The following is a 15839-nucleotide window of genomic DNA, read 5'->3' on the forward strand; positions in this document are numbered from 1 at the left end:
ACAAAATTCTGAAAAGACCCTAAATACATTCGATCTCTCCGTAGATGAAAGTTTCAATTCACATAGGCTGAACTTGAACTTCTGTGGGTGAAGTGCTCTAAGTAGAAGACCGATGTGCCCATTTTTTTCAGAGTTAAAGTAAATCTGGACAAAATATTAGGAGCTCGAATGTTTGGACCAAAAAGTGACAATCAGCTGTATGCTTACTTTTTTTGTAAAATTAGTTTTCAAAATGTAATAGGGTCTACTTATGAAATGTGAAACTTCGGAATTTGTTACCATAAAATACTTCTTTTCATCGTAAACGTGTAATAACAATGACCTACGAGAGTTCTGAATGTGTTATATTTACATTTTGATTCAAATTGGTTCTATTTTAGGTGATTTTCAAAATGAATTTATGTATTTCCTGAAAAAAAAAAATTGGAACGACCCTATTATTCAATATTTAACTTTGACAATTAATTTTCAATAACAACAGTGTTGTTTTTGTAAATTTGTTAGTTGTTGTAATTCATGCATATACCTTATATAAATTTGCCTTGATCGTGCGTTACATTTTTAACTTTAAGAGAAGGTACCGAAAGTTGTGGACCGATATTGCTAACCTTCGAACTTAAGCTAAGTTTGGACAAAATACTGCGAAGACCAAATCCGTACGGATAATTATCGTGCGTTCCAGCTACTACATATGGTGGCCGTAGGACTATTTACTCATTTCGGCACACTTTCTCAGGAAGTATAGACTTGCCCCTGAAAAATCTTGTACCTTCGTAATGTGGGCAGTGAATACCAGTTGTTACAACAAAAATCAAACTTCACTTTTTCGAAATTTTGTGTGGGAGGTAGCCGAAGGAGTCCATAGTCCACATTCGAACCTCATATACATATCGCTCATTTACTCAAAGAGTGGCATAACTCAAAAAATGTGCTTTTTGTGTTAGCAATTTCTATTTTTTCTACGACTTCTACTTTATCTTGTGTCAAATTTTCATGCTGATATCTCTGAAACTCGAGGAGTTACTGCTCATTTACTACGAGTTGCCAATAATTCAACACACAAGTTTTTCGAGCACTAAAACATTTCAAATCATGATTGATCTTGCACAGAAATGTAGCACTGATATCTAGATAGCTGTCTGCAAAATATAGTCCACTTAGTGCTTTTAGTTTTTCTGTAATAATCTTTTTAAGTTGGGAAGTCAAATTTCAATCGCCAACTTAAAACGCATTTTTCTCGAAACTTGATTTTTTAAAATGTGTCACTCTTTGAGTAAATGAGCGATATGTCTCGTAAAAATATTTAGCTGTGCAAAGTATGGACCAAATTGGTCACTGCCATCGATAGTTATCGTGCGCAACGTTTTAGCTAAAAGTTTTTAACTGTAGCGGGGAAGATACCCGAAGGAGTAATCTTATATGGCCCATCTTCAAACTTGAACTATATTTGGCCAAATATTACGAAATCTAAATTTTGAACCGAATCGCTCATCCGTACGAGAACTATCGTATGCTCCAGCCACTTATATGATGCGAGAGGGGGTTTTTACACCTTTCGGACCATTTTCTCAGGAAGTATGGACTTGTCCCTGAAAAAACTTGTAGTTTCATAAAGTGGGCAGCGAATACAAAGGGATTCGAAAGCAGCTCTTAAACTTCACTTATCCGAAATTTTATGTGTTAGAAAGGAGTGGACCGATAGAGTGTATATTCGAACCTGTATATACGAAAGTATGTCCCGTAGAAATATTACGACGTGCAAAATATGGAGCAAATCGGTTATTTAAGGGACTGCGACAACGACTATATTGTATGATCCGTGAACGCCGGCGCCAGTGAGTAGTTGTCATCAGAATACGAGACTTCCCCGGAGTCCACCTAAAATCAGCCGCATGTCCAGTACTTAACATGAGTCGTTGCTGTTCCAATCCGTGGAACTGCATCCTTTTCGCAATTTAATTTTAATTGACTCCGTTGTAAGATCGCGGAAATATAAGATTTTATGAGTCGGAAGAATTCATGGTCGCTGCTTCTGAGCAGATTGACAACGTTCGGAGGAAGGACCGTTCTAGAAGTGAAGGTGGAGGATTAGTTTTTCGATGGCACCAATCTGTTTAATATGGAATGTATGGGGGCAGCAGTCAGGTATGGAACTACCGATATTGAGTAGCTTAAAGTATGCATCCCGCCGATAAATAGCTGTACTCTAGGTTATAGGTCCAACCTTAGCCCTCTTTTGGAAACTCATAACCGTTCGTTCTTGGTGATTTTAATTAATACCCATCATGAGTTGTGCCATTCGATCCTCGGCAATGCGCAAGGGGGCATAGTGCTTTCTGAGATAGCTTTACGTTTTGAACGGTCAATGGTCCTCATGAGAATTGACGGTCAATGGTCTTTTTCAGAATTGACCTTATCAGAATTAGCGAAGAGTGACACAGTTCGCCTGATATAACCATCGTGTCACCTGGTCTAACAAATGACGGCTCCTTGCAATCCGTCGTTTCTCTTGGGTCAGATAATCTCATCGTAATTGTCGTTATCTGTATCATAATCTCTGAATGCCACACTCTCATCAATCATGGGAAAGCTAAGTGGCCTAGTTTCATAGAGTTCACAAATTACCTCTTCAAAGATCTGTCAAACCCTTCTGATGTTCGGGCAGCAGAGAGTACATTCCGGATTAGCAAATGAGCGAGATGAGTCAAGCGATAGAAAAATATTCAAAGCAGCCAGAATGCCGCCCTGTGAACTGCAACAGGTGGCCTTCTCTCAGATTCTTTCAGTACAGCAAGACATTGGCATGTTTTGGTTGCAGTACTTGCTCTGGTGTTACCGTGAAAGCCATACTCATAACCATAAGGTGGGTAAGATCAGAATCGATGAGATCGTGCAAAACATGTGCCCAGTATTTGGCAAAGGCCCGCACAACACACTAAACCTTTTCAACTACCCTTCTAAACCTACTCAACCAATTCCAGTAGAATTGTGCTTACAATATAATATGCTGAAACAACAACAAGAATAACAACATGAAGTTTCTGCTCCGTCACATCACTTAGAGGATGGTAGTTTAAGCAGATCCCAAATATATGCATTGCACGCTGGAGCTCTCATGCGATTCTAGCTATGTACTGATGCCTGAAATCCGGAAAAGGTTGCGTAAAAAATCTGTTCATTCACTTCTAACTCAATTGTTCCGCGTTAAAGATTTTGAAGAACTAATTGTAGCTCTGAATGTGTATTAAAAAGCTGTAAAATTCTTGAAGATGCACAGCAAAAATGGGGATCTCCAATCAGCATTGTCCCAAACAACCAGCGCTCTAGAGTGATTTCGTTGAAAAAAAAAATGAAATTATGTGTTCCTAGATCGAGTTCCATAGTAGACTAATATCGTGAAATAGCTGTGTGGGAACTTCTCGATCTAAGAACGCCTAATTTCATGAAATTTTTTTAATGAAATCACTCTAGTGTTTACCCGCGACTTAGCGTTCGACTATACACTGATACAAGACTTATACATCTCTTGCCGCAAGAAAGACAAGATTCGCAAAATTTTGATCTTTTGTCTGGAGATTCCATAAGGAGTGGACCTACAATTTGCTACTGGAAGGTGTAATAACGGCTTTCCGAACAAACTTCTTCAGGGTGTTTGGAAAATATCAGGAGACGCCTCGGAGAAGAAATTATTAAATGTGCTGTGCAAATTTTCGACTTTTGAATATTTATGTTCTGTTTCCTATTCATTTTCCTCTTTTTATTCATTTTACTATTTTTTATTTATTTTCCAGAGAATATCCTTGTGATCATTATACTTCTGTCATAACTGTCACGTTACTGATGACCGGTTGTCCCCGTGTTGAAGTTCACTCAACCGCATTACTGCTGCTGCAGATTCTCGACAAAAGATTTTTCGGAAATGTTGGACCATTACATGCTGACAATGAGAAAGGTATGTTTCATCCATATTAATAGTCTTAATAAAATGCAAAGAATGCACGCGAATAAATAACATTCAAAATAAATAAACGGGAAAATATACACAATTCTTCAAAACCTTAAATATCTGATATATTGTTGTTTTTTGTGCAAATTTAATTTGAAATGGAATGTGTAAATGGGATGTTTTTTTGAAAATTCATATTTAAAATATATGAGTTTTGTTGTCTCTAACATAAAAAGGGCGAAAAAAATAGTTTGTGTTTTTATTTATTTTTATTTTTATTTACAACAAATTAAAAAAACGGTGGTTAAGGTGGCGTAGTTTCACATATATTTTTATTGATTAAATGTGTCGGTGTGAGGGCTTTTAATAAAACACACACTGCGAGGTCATAATTATACCCTACACCACCCCAGCAAAATGTTCGATGCCAAAGATGCTATTCAAGAATGGGTGCAAGTGAAATGGAATGTCATTTTTTCAGCATCTTCACTCATTCTTTTTACAAGAGCGTGAACCCCAAAAGATGCAATTCATTTTCAGATCTTAAGCATGTCATCTTTACTAACTCGATGGAATGGCATCTTCAACAATTCTTTGGCATGGCATCTATACCAATCCTTTGGCATGAAATCTTAACCAATTCCCAAGAATAGCATTTTCACTAATCTTTGGCATGTCATTTTCACCAAACCTTTGGCATGTAATTTTCACGTCTTGTTCGGAAAATGCTGTATTGAAATATGATTTTCATGTTTTTTATTTTATTAATTCAACGGAATTTATGAAATAACTATAATTTATTTATCATCGTAAAGTTTACATCTATAATTGCAGTTTGCTCTCGTTGTTGTAACAGTAGTTAATATGTTTGTATTCTCATTTTTCTGCTTAATCTGACTCTGGGTCTATCAGTCGTAAGAATGTGTCTATTTCGCTAAGTATATGGTTTGTAACCACAAAGCTGCAAGCGTAAGTTTCTTAGCAGGATTGGTAGGGCAATTGAAAAGGAGCAGTGTGTCGTGGGGGCCTGTGCTGTACGCTGGGCAGATGATTTGCACGGTGTCATCATTAGGAATTTTGACGGTTGCATCATCCCGAGCGTATTGACCCAAAAATACAAAGGGTTTTACTAAATCAAGTGCCACTATCACTGTTCTATCGCACGTCTTGCTCTGAGTGAGTCCTCGGCTAATATGTGTGGAGATGGCCTTCAGCTCAGTTGTTGTGCTGCTTACGGATCTCATGCTATTGATCGGCAACTGGAAAGTTATTTCTGATTCTGGAAGAACTAAAGCCACAAGGGTCCTTGCTACGGGCGACAAAAGCGAAATCGGTTTGTAAGATTCACCTTTGCTGGCATCCTTGCCAGGCTTCAGTAGCTGGCCTATTTTCCAGACTACGGGAACGATGTGTTTGACAAGCGACAGGTTGTAAACTTAAGTGAGAAACTTGGCTTCCGACCGTCCCCGCTGTTGCAGTCTAAACACTGCCGCTGCACGCAACAGATTTTACTTCCTCCGCAACAGGTTTTGATTCATTTTACAAAATGTTTTTACTTCCCATCAGTGTAGTGCAGATTTCGACATGGACTCCAACTGCAGATAACTATTTCGTGAATTTTATTTTACAACATTTTGGAAATATTTACACTTTTTGTAGGGATCTACAAATCGACTTGTAGAGCAGGGTTCTCTAGAGCAGGCAAGGAAACTTTCATAATTGGTCTGTTCCTTTACTTTTAAAAATGGTAATTGTTGCAAAAATGGTAAAAGTTGTGAAATTCTCATATAAATTGTATGCTTTTGCTGGTAAAAACTGGTAATCTCAGGCACGTAAAGGAACACGATTAATACCAAAGAGTGCCTTCCGACTTTACTTTTAGCTCAATGATTGGGACTTCCTAGCATAATAAATCTCACATGTACTTACGTAAATATTTACATAAATAAGAGAACATATGGGGAATTCCAAGTGAAATCGGACAGTTCGGAGAAAAGTAATTTTTGATTTCAATTGTTTTTGGTTCAATTTATGCTGCTAGCCAACAGAACATTTTAGTATATTTTAAAATTATTTTTTGACAAACCGTACAGAGATATCGCCTATTGATATTATCGCATTTTTAAAGAACTATGTTCAAATAAATACTCATAACTTCTTTAATATTTGTCCAAATGGGACCATCTTTTTTTTGATTTGTTTGTTTTTTTATCAGCTATCGAAAGAAATATTTTAAATAAGAGTGCACAGTGGGCTTCAATGTAATTTTCGGGATTTAATATTTAAAATCAATTTTTAAACATGATTGCACCCTTCGATTTTTTAAAAAAAAATTTATGTTAAACTACGTTCAATTACAAAAATTGTAAGCCCTATTTGGTAATGGGATTCGGATAATTACTATTTTTTCTGAATTTTTTAAAATTTGTCAATACAATTTTTCCTTAATACCTTTGTCCAAAATTTGTATTTCCTGTATTTTTGAAGCTAAGAGTACATATTTATCATTATATATTATATATTTATCATAAAAAATAGAAAAAAAATCCACAGTGGACTTTAATGGAATTTTCGCTGATGCATTTTCAAAATCGAAAAATGACGCAGTTTTTAAGATGTTTGAGATAAATTCATAAATATAAAATCAAAACAAATATTTATAAATGAAATTTTTAATTTTTTTAATAAAATAATAAATTTTGGACAAAGGTATAAAGGAAAAATTGTATTGACAAATTTTAAAAAATTCAGAAAAAATAGTAATCGTCCGAATCCCATTACCACATAGGGCTTAAAATTTTTGTAATTGATTGTAGTTTAACATAATTTTTTTTTGAAAAAATCGAAGGGTGCAATCATGTTTAAAAATTGATTTTAAATATTAAATCCCGAAAATTGCATTCAAGCCCACTGTGCATTTTTCTTTTAAATATTTCTTTCGATAGCTGATAAAAAAACAAACAAATAAAAAAAAGATGGTCCAATTTGGACCAATATTAAAGAAGTTATGAGTATTTCTTTGCATGTAGTTTTTACAGAATTTGACTTTTTCAAGGCGCGATATCTCTGGAACCGTTAGTCAAAAAATTTGAAAATATACTAAAATGTTTTGTTAATCAGCAGCATCGCCACAGCAAAATATAAAGGAAATCAAAAACCTCATCTTGCTATACATTGCTATACTTTGTTTATTATACTACCCTCCTCCATAATATGGAGGGTATAATTAAATTTGCCATTCCGTTTGTAACACATCGGAATGTTCATCGGAGACCTTATAAAGTATATATATTCTTGATCAGGGAAAAATTCTAGGTCGATATAACCATGTCCGTCTGTCAATCTGTCCGTTAGTCCGTCTGTTGAAATCAAGATACATCTCGCAATTTTTAAAATCGAGCTTTGTACTCGTAATTTAGTAGAGAAGTTTCTATTACTCCTAGGATGTATGGTATTGCAAATGGGCTATATCGGTCCACGCTTTGATATAGTCCCCATAGAACGGTACTACCCGATTTTTGGTATTTTGAAGGTTTTAGCTTCATTACCACACCGAAACGGCTGAAATTTGGTACTTTGTCTTCCCCAGAATTTTGTCGGTATAGCCCCACGCCTTCATATAGCCCCCATAGAACGGTACCTTCAGATTTGCGGTATTTTGAAAGGTGTGTCCTCAACATACCACCGAAATGGCAGAAATTTGGTACTTAGTCTTCATTTGGTGTATAAAACTTTCCATCTGAAATTTGTAGGTATAGGTTTACGCCTTTACATTGTCGCCATTGCACTGTACCCCCTGATGTGGCCTCAATATTCCACCGAAATTGCTGAAATTTGATATTTAGTCTTCGTTGGTGGTATAAAAAGTTCCCCCAGAAATGGTGACGGCACAGGTACACGCCTTAGTATAGCCCCCATGGCTAAAATTTGGCATTTAGTATTCGTTGGGGGTGCAAAACTTTCCATCTGAAATTTGTAGGTATATGTTTACGCCTTCACGTTGTCCCTATTAGAGGAGGGCCTGTGTCGTGCCGGAATAAATTTTTGGCCATGCGTGACCGTGCTTTTTTTCAAGGCACGATTTTGCACGACACGACCAAAAACGATCTGCACTATATGCCACGATCGTGGTAAATTTTTGGGCTCCCTTTAGAAGTCGTACAAGAACCGACCAAAAAATTCACCAACTGTAGTTTTCCTAAAATTATTTGCTTCGTTTATGTAGTCTGATACTTTTTGCCGTTTTGTTATGGAGATGCCAGAACAAAAAGATGATGTTTGTTTACCATTTGTTTTGTTTATGAGAGAGAGGCAAATACAAAAACAACTCAGAGGGCTAACGCAATAGTCTGTCTTTGAAAATCAGTTGTTTATCTTGCTAAATTTGATATTGAAGACAAGTTGGGAAATTCTGTATTTGTAACCGACAATGGTTCGTTCCAACGTTGTTTCGGATTTTAAAAGATTTAAACGTATAGCTTGCGCTTGCCACAATTTGAACTTAGTTATGGATGATGTTGTTGAAAAATGTGTCGCCATTTCCGCCATTTAAGGAGATGATTTTTTTATTACAAGAAAAAAGAAATGACGTAATAGCTAATGTAAAAGCAATGATACTTGATATACAAAGTGAGAACATAGAGTGTTCTAAATATGAGCATGACCATGTTTAAAGCAATTAGCCAGGAAAATTTTGGCTATACCCGTCAGCTCAGCAACGAGCGATAGATTTTTCCACATCTAGAAATAATATTTTTAAATAAGATTACATATGTACATATTAATGTATAAGTAATTTTGCTATATGTATATTTATTTCGTGCCTTCTTGAAAAACGCCGTGTTTGTGCGTGAATGTGCATAAAAATTTTGTTCCATGCTCGTGCATGTTCGTGCCTAATTTTTTAGGCACGCCCCCCCATCTCTAGTCCCTATTGAAGTTCTCTGGCCATAAGACGGACAAAAAAAAACAATTAAATAAAATCGAAAGATGAAGGTTTAGATTTTGATGTTCTTTATAACCCCACAAAATTGTATGACAATAAGTTCATTAGTTTTCGAGCTAGAGTTGGCACCGATTTCAAAAACAAAAAACACGTTTTTAATTTTTATGTTGCATACAAAACACTATAAATTTAGGTAAAAACTCATCAAAATATCATAGAGGGATACGAGGTTGTAAAATAGCCATAGCCCTAGTGTTCACATGGGTACGCATCCGAACTACAAAAAATCTGTGCATCAATCTGAGCCAATCAATGACAGACAACAACATAGTTGCATGGGGACTGCACAAGTGCTTCGTACATTTTTTTGAGAGTGTTGATTGTTATCCATATAAAGTTGTATTTAATCTCTTCGACCACCTTCATACAGAACAACTAATACGCGATTAACCTTTGGGTGAGGGAAAATATCAATCATATCGGAGACGTAATGTTAATAAAAAGGTGAAAATCGTAGTTGTTGGTGTGGATTTCGTCTGTTTTTCTCCAAGTTCTTACTTTTTACGTTGCAAGCATAAATCGTAGCTGTCCAGTTCCCTTATGAACATCCAAATAAAACAACATTTCGATCAGGATTTAATTTTATTTAATTGGCTTTTCATTTTGTACATTCAAGTCAAGGTGAATAGAATTATTTACAAATAGTAAACATAAAACAAATAACACATTTATGCTTAGAATTAGATTTAATTTCTTTACAACAATATGCAAAACTGTAGCATGTATTTTGTAGATTTATTACAAATTGCAGAGTGATAATCATGTGTAATGTCTACCTTTTCCAAACTGTTAATTAGCTGTATGTGAAATAAAATCCCAGGGAACTAAAAATTAAAATAAAAAATACATTTGTTAAGAAGCTAACATCGTAAAAAATGTAAAATATAGATCTTTTTCTAAACTACCGCCCTAAATTTTATTATGCATTTTCAAAGCCTCCTTACACTATGCAACACTGAAAAGGCAAACACCTTCTAGTAGACATATATAGTCCCAACAAACACAAAACCCAACTGAGGTTGTTGTCGTTTGAGTCTGAGATATACCCACAGTCTGTATGAATTGGTACTTTCATCTTTGGACAGATCAAATACTGGCTACACGACGATGGATGTTGCGTCAATACTCATTTCAGTTGGTCACCGAAGAATTTATAACCAGCAAAAAATTTCTACTTAAAATACTAACCCATTATTTTAACAAGGGCACTGACTATTTTAATACAAGTGTCATCAGGGGCAAGTCCATACTTCCTGTAGTGGTTGTAGCGCAAGATAATTCTCGAACGGATCCGCCGATTCGGTACAAAATTTGGCCTTCGTAATATTTTGTCCAAACTTAGAATAAGTTCGAAGATAAGTCATATCGGTCCACTCCTTCAGGTACCAGGGCAATCAGGTCAGGACAATCCCACGGCAGAGGGTTCTTTCGTACCGGATTGACCCGAAACCATAGTGTTTCGGCCAGCGGCTGCCAACCCGGCATCAAACCTATGCTGCTACAACAACAACAACTCCTTCAGGTACCTCCCCCACAAAAGTTCAAACCTGTTCGGAAAAATTGTGCTCACGATAACTCTTGAAGGGAGTGACCGATTTGGTACATACTTTACACATCCTAATATATCCACCATATGTATATCAGGTTTAAATATGGACTATATTCGTCCACTACTTCGGGTACCTCCCACACAAAATTTCGGATAAGTTCACTTTAAGACCTGCTCTCGAATAGCATTGATTTCTGTTGAAGCAACTTTCAATCGCTGCCTCAATTACGACGGTAAATGCTTTTTCAGGGGCAAGACCGTACTTCTTGAGAAAACAGCCCAAAAGGTGTCCAAAGTTATGGCCTGTTTCACTAAGACAATTCGAATACAAATTCGTGCGAACTACTACGAAACTTATGTTTTTTGAAAAATATTTGAATTGTTATTTTCATCAAACAAACATTTCCTATAACAACAAGAGTTTGGTAGTAATTCGAACGAATTTGAATTCGAATCGTCTTAGAGAAACAGGACATTAGTTTCATTTCGAAGATTGACAACAACTTCCTGTACTTCCCTCCAATATTTAAAAAATGTCACTAAAATGGTATCCCTTGAACGGGGCAACCAAATTAGTCCAAAAGTTGGATCTTCTAATATTTTGTCCAAATTTAGTTTAACTTCTAAAATGGCCGATGTCGATCTTCTCCTTATGGTACCTCCCCCACAAAGTTCAACAATTGTGTCGATCTGACCGTAGATGAAAGTTTCAATTCACATAGGCTGAGGGTATATCTCTGTCGGCAAAGTCGACTGATACTTTTTTACTTGTTATTTACATTACTTTATCATGTGTTGAAAGCATGAACTTGTCCACGAAAAACATAACATCGCTGTAAACCGGACCACAAGGAGTAATTAATCCTTCGGTCAGGCTGGCGGGCTGGGGCGCACGATAAATCTCGAAAGGATCAACCAATTTGGTCCGAAATTTTGTTCAAACTTAGTTCAAGTTGCGAGATATTGCCTGGTCCACTCCTTCGGGTATCTCCCCCATTTGGTCCATACTTTGCATATCGTAATATTTCTACCAAACCTAAATCCGATTCGATTATCTACTATATGGATTTACTTTTTCAGGTACCTACCATACAATATTTTGGAAAAAATCAGATCAAGACCTGCTCTCGAATCGCTATGATTTTTTCCAACAAATACATTTTTTTAGTGGCAAGTTTATGTCCACTTAGCGCCGAAATTTTTTTCGAGAAAGCTTAAAATTTTGTATGAAAATTATATTTTTGAGACTTTATAAGCATTTTTAGCAAATAACTTTTTTCTCTAAAACGAATTGTTTCCCTGCAATCGGGCCTTCTTTTAAAAGTGCCGAAAACTTTGAAGATAATTATTACTATGTTATAGGAAAACACAAACATAATATTCAAAATTTAATGAACAAAAGTTAAAATTCAAAAATCATTTTAGGTCGCAAATATAAGAGGACAAAACTTAAACACATATCACAAAAGGTAAAGAAGATATCACATAACATACCTACCATAATTATTTTTCCCAATACCCTGAAAACACAAAACCGCGCGCGTCCGCAATCATACCTATGACACAGCTGCCAACTTTTGGGAGATGGTAGACCTACATTAAACTCACAATTTTTCCTTTAACGGAATTTTTCTATCATTTGTAGTTTGCGAGAAAATCGGCGATGGCGTAGCCGCCCCAGTGGCGAAGGCGCCCCATGTTACCATATATGTTATAATACGATACTAAAATTAGTGAGAAACAAAAGCTTATGTCATTTTGTTTATGTCGTTTGCCCCTATACCTTGTTCAGATAAATATCTGTTTACAGTGACTTCATAAAAATTGTCAAAAGTTCTGAAAAATAAAAACTTTAAAAGATTTTTGTGCGGAAGCTTTTTTATGGAATCACTTTATAATTAAGATTTTATGTAGTCTTAGGTAAAAACTCATCACGCTATGATACATGGATATGAGGTTGTAAAAAAGTCATAACCCTATTGCTCATATTCATCCAATAATGATGCCACGGCATCTTCTGGTCAAATACAAAATCGCTTAGATTTAAAAATTAGCAAATGAACGATTCGCAGAAGAGCGGTAGAGGCCGGCATATTCAGTCGACCAGCAAAAAACCTTTCATATCGACAAAAAATGGAAAAGTCAGACTGGAATTCGTCCACCTGAACTATAGTGTCCAAAAATGGATGACTATGCTGTTTCTTGATGAATTAAGTTTAATTTTAAGGATTCAGAAGCATAAGGCGCGGACCAAATGGACAACCGTTAAATCCTAAATATTGCAAAGGCGGAACACGATGGTCTGGATATTTTTCTCCGGACAAGGGATTGGACCAATTCATAAAATTAATAAAATTATGTATCGTTTCAAGTATCCTAACGTATTAAAAGGCCTTATGCTGAAGAAGAGATGCCACTTAGATGGACATTCCAGGAAGACACCATGTATAATGACCAATATCACAGCTTTAGTTGGGGACCTTCCAAAAGGAAAGCCTGATTATGAAAGTAGAAAATCCCATCTTTACAATGATGCAAAGTAGATTGGCGTAGGTGGGCAAATAACGGAGATATCGCAGTAGTCAGTAATACATCCCATTTTTCCATTTTTTTTGAAATCACGCTACATTTCGCAGTTTTGATCGGATTATCACGAATTTTTTGGGTTGATGGGGGTCTCACAGAGAAAGAAGCCTATTGATGTTGGTGATGGTCGGATAATATTCAGTAGCCGGAATGGGCAAAAAACTTATGTGGATAGAAATTCAAAGTTTTATTCTTATACAAATATTTCCGCTTATAGTAGTCATATTTCAAAAGGAAAGCCGTCCGTCAATGAATTAGGCATCAGCTTTATTATGATGCAAAATAGGTTGGCGCACATCCCACTTTCCCGTTTTTTATTTGAATTATACTGACAAGTATCTCAGCTTTGGTTGGAAGCGTTTCAACAATGAAGATGTACTCCCAATTGTTTTACCAAAATTGGTGAAATGCTTGTGATGTTGAAAAAGACTCTGGGATATCCCAATTTCCAATTTATGCAATTTTATTTCCATGTCTGATATTTCTGTTTCTGTTGGACATATTCCAGGGATAGAGCTTGAGAATGAAACTGAAGCATCTAAGCTTTAAATTTTGAAGTTTTTACTTTAATGACAAATACTTCTGCTTCTATTTGGTGTATTAAAGATTAATCAAGAAGGCCAGAAAAGCTTTCTATCAGTACCAAGTACATGTCGGCAGATGTTAAATATAAAATAAAATATTATTTTTGTTTGGTTCAGTTTGCCTTAAGTCATTTGGTATAAAAGCCAGATAGGTGAATACTTTAGTATCTACCTAAAATTTTTACGAGTGAAATGGTGTAGGGTATCACATAGTCGGCCCCGTCCCGACTATAACCTTTTCCCACTTTGTTCAGTCATAATTTTGTTGTTTTAGTTTTTAATTTAAAATAAACAAATATCTTGGCGTCTACCTGCATAATGTTCCTTGAAGATCACATAGGTTTTCATAGTTCAATTACCGGTTACTATCGAAAGAATCGATAACATTGCTTGAACGTCTTAGATCGAATCTTATCATGCTGTTTGTTTTATCGTATCGAAAATTTATTCACGAACAAATTCTCGATCGAATTTATGACATAGGCCATAAACTTTTCTAGTTCCCCTTGTATTTATACACAATTCATTCGAAAAATGCAAATGCGAATTTGTGTTAGTTAATTGAAAATCCAAACTTTTCCTATAGTCCAACTTGGTAATCTAAGGTCATAACAGCTCAACTTGAAAGAGAATTATAAAGATCACTATAAATGACATTCGCTGTAATAAGGCAAACATAAAACATTTAAATTTTATCGATTTTTGTCGGTAAAGTCAAAACGAGTTAGAAAATCGCACTACTGACTTGTTTCGCATTTATGGTTTATTCTCTTTGACAATTTCAAATGTATCAATTTGAAGCTTTAAACATAAATAAGGCATTCACGTTTGTCATAATGTAGCTCCTTTTTTCCACTTAACATTACCTACTTACATATTCATATTATATTTGTACATTACTGACATTAAATAATATTTATTTTTTTTTTTATAAAAATAATCTCGATATATATAAAAACCAACCTAGCCATAATTGTATAGTTTTAATGATAAAAAAATCTTCATAAAATATTTTAAATAAACAACACCAACAAAATAGTATTGTTAGTAGTATTCCTATTTTTACTAAATATAATTGAAATCAATTTACATATTCGTTATGATGCCCAAAGTAAAATATTTAATGGTTAATTCGTTTATGCTAAATGTTGAAGTTCATGGACTTCATTGAAAGTGCGGCTGCTGCTATGAGTCATCATGCGGCGACGAGTGGATGTACCAACAATACAACCACCACTCTTTGATCCAGCAGCTCCATTGCCGCCAGCACCACCACCACCACCACTATTGCGATAATATTCGGAAACTGAAAAAAAGAGAGCAGACCAGACAAGAAATGTATTAATATTTTTTAAATATCTCGTTGGAAATTAAATGAAAAAAAAAATCAACATACAGTTAGTCAACTTAATTATTGCAAAACCAAAATTATTACAAAATTTTAAATAAAACATCATTTTATTGGTATAAATAAATATCATTATTAATATTTTTGTTAACAATACAATTCTTACACATGTTTATTAATATAATAAAATAAAAAGTAGCTAAATTTCATTAAACTTTTTCTTAAAATTAAGAAAAATGGATACAACTCATAGTTTGCACTGTCAACTAAAGAATTGCAAAATGCACAACTTTTCAGTCTTTCACGGTATTTTTCGAAAAATTGGTTCCAATATTTCGTATGCCCACATTTGGCATCAAAAACAGCTTGTAAACGTATCTGAATTTAATAAATAGGTTTTGAAATGTCATATTCCAATGGTATTTGTCTTTATTGCATTTTATTTAGTCCCCCAGGTTAGTGGGCGACCTATTCCCGACTGTTTCCTTCAGGTGTACTTATAAATCTTCGATGGGGTTAATATCTAGACACTGGAACGGGGTGTAAATGACTTTGGTTGTATAACAACCAAGTCGTACATAAATTAGATTTATGCTTAGGGTCGTTGTCTTCGTAGTACTCATATTGCAATTTGTTTGAATTTTCAGGGCCGATAGGCCCAAATTTCTTGACGCTTTTGGTTAAATATTTTCTTAAAACATTTTAATAAACCTCCTATGTCATTGTTTCTTCCAAAATCAGGATTTTACCAACATCACTGCTTGGTATACAACCCCATACAATAACTGACAGTTTTCCTAACTTTACGGTATGTATTAAAT

The 15839-nt window shown here is 35.2% G+C and overlaps 2 protein-coding genes across 22 annotated transcripts in view; one reads left to right on the forward strand and one right to left on the reverse strand.

The window, feature by feature from the left end:
- The window catches only part of fry (microtubule binding protein furry), a 522947-nt gene that overhangs the window by 237624 nt on the left and 269484 nt on the right, over positions 1–15839 (forward strand). For all 20 annotated transcript variants that reach the window (XM_073983048.1, XM_073983059.1, XM_073983061.1 and 17 more), the window contains one exon: positions 3792–3952. In XM_073983048.1, the coding sequence (XP_073839149.1) occupies positions 3792–3952 (161 nt within the window). The remainder of the gene's footprint in view (positions 1–3791; positions 3953–15839) is intronic.
- The window catches only part of CNMaR (G-protein coupled receptor), a 143782-nt gene continuing 137471 nt past the window's right edge, over positions 9529–15839 (reverse strand). The window contains exon 7 of one of the 2 annotated variants that reach the window (XM_073983069.1): positions 9529–14976. In XM_073983069.1, coding sequence (XP_073839170.1) covers positions 14807–14976 — 170 coding nt within the window. In that variant the 3' untranslated portion in view covers positions 9529–14806. The remainder of the gene's footprint in view (positions 14977–15839) is intronic. The other variant, XM_073983070.1, reaches the window with a different exon arrangement.

Source organism: Musca autumnalis, unplaced genomic scaffold, assembly GCF_047663935.1.
Source record: "Musca autumnalis isolate F117 unplaced genomic scaffold, ASM4766393v1 scaffold_4, whole genome shotgun sequence".
Taxonomy (NCBI): Eukaryota; Metazoa; Arthropoda; class Insecta; order Diptera; family Muscidae; genus Musca; species Musca autumnalis.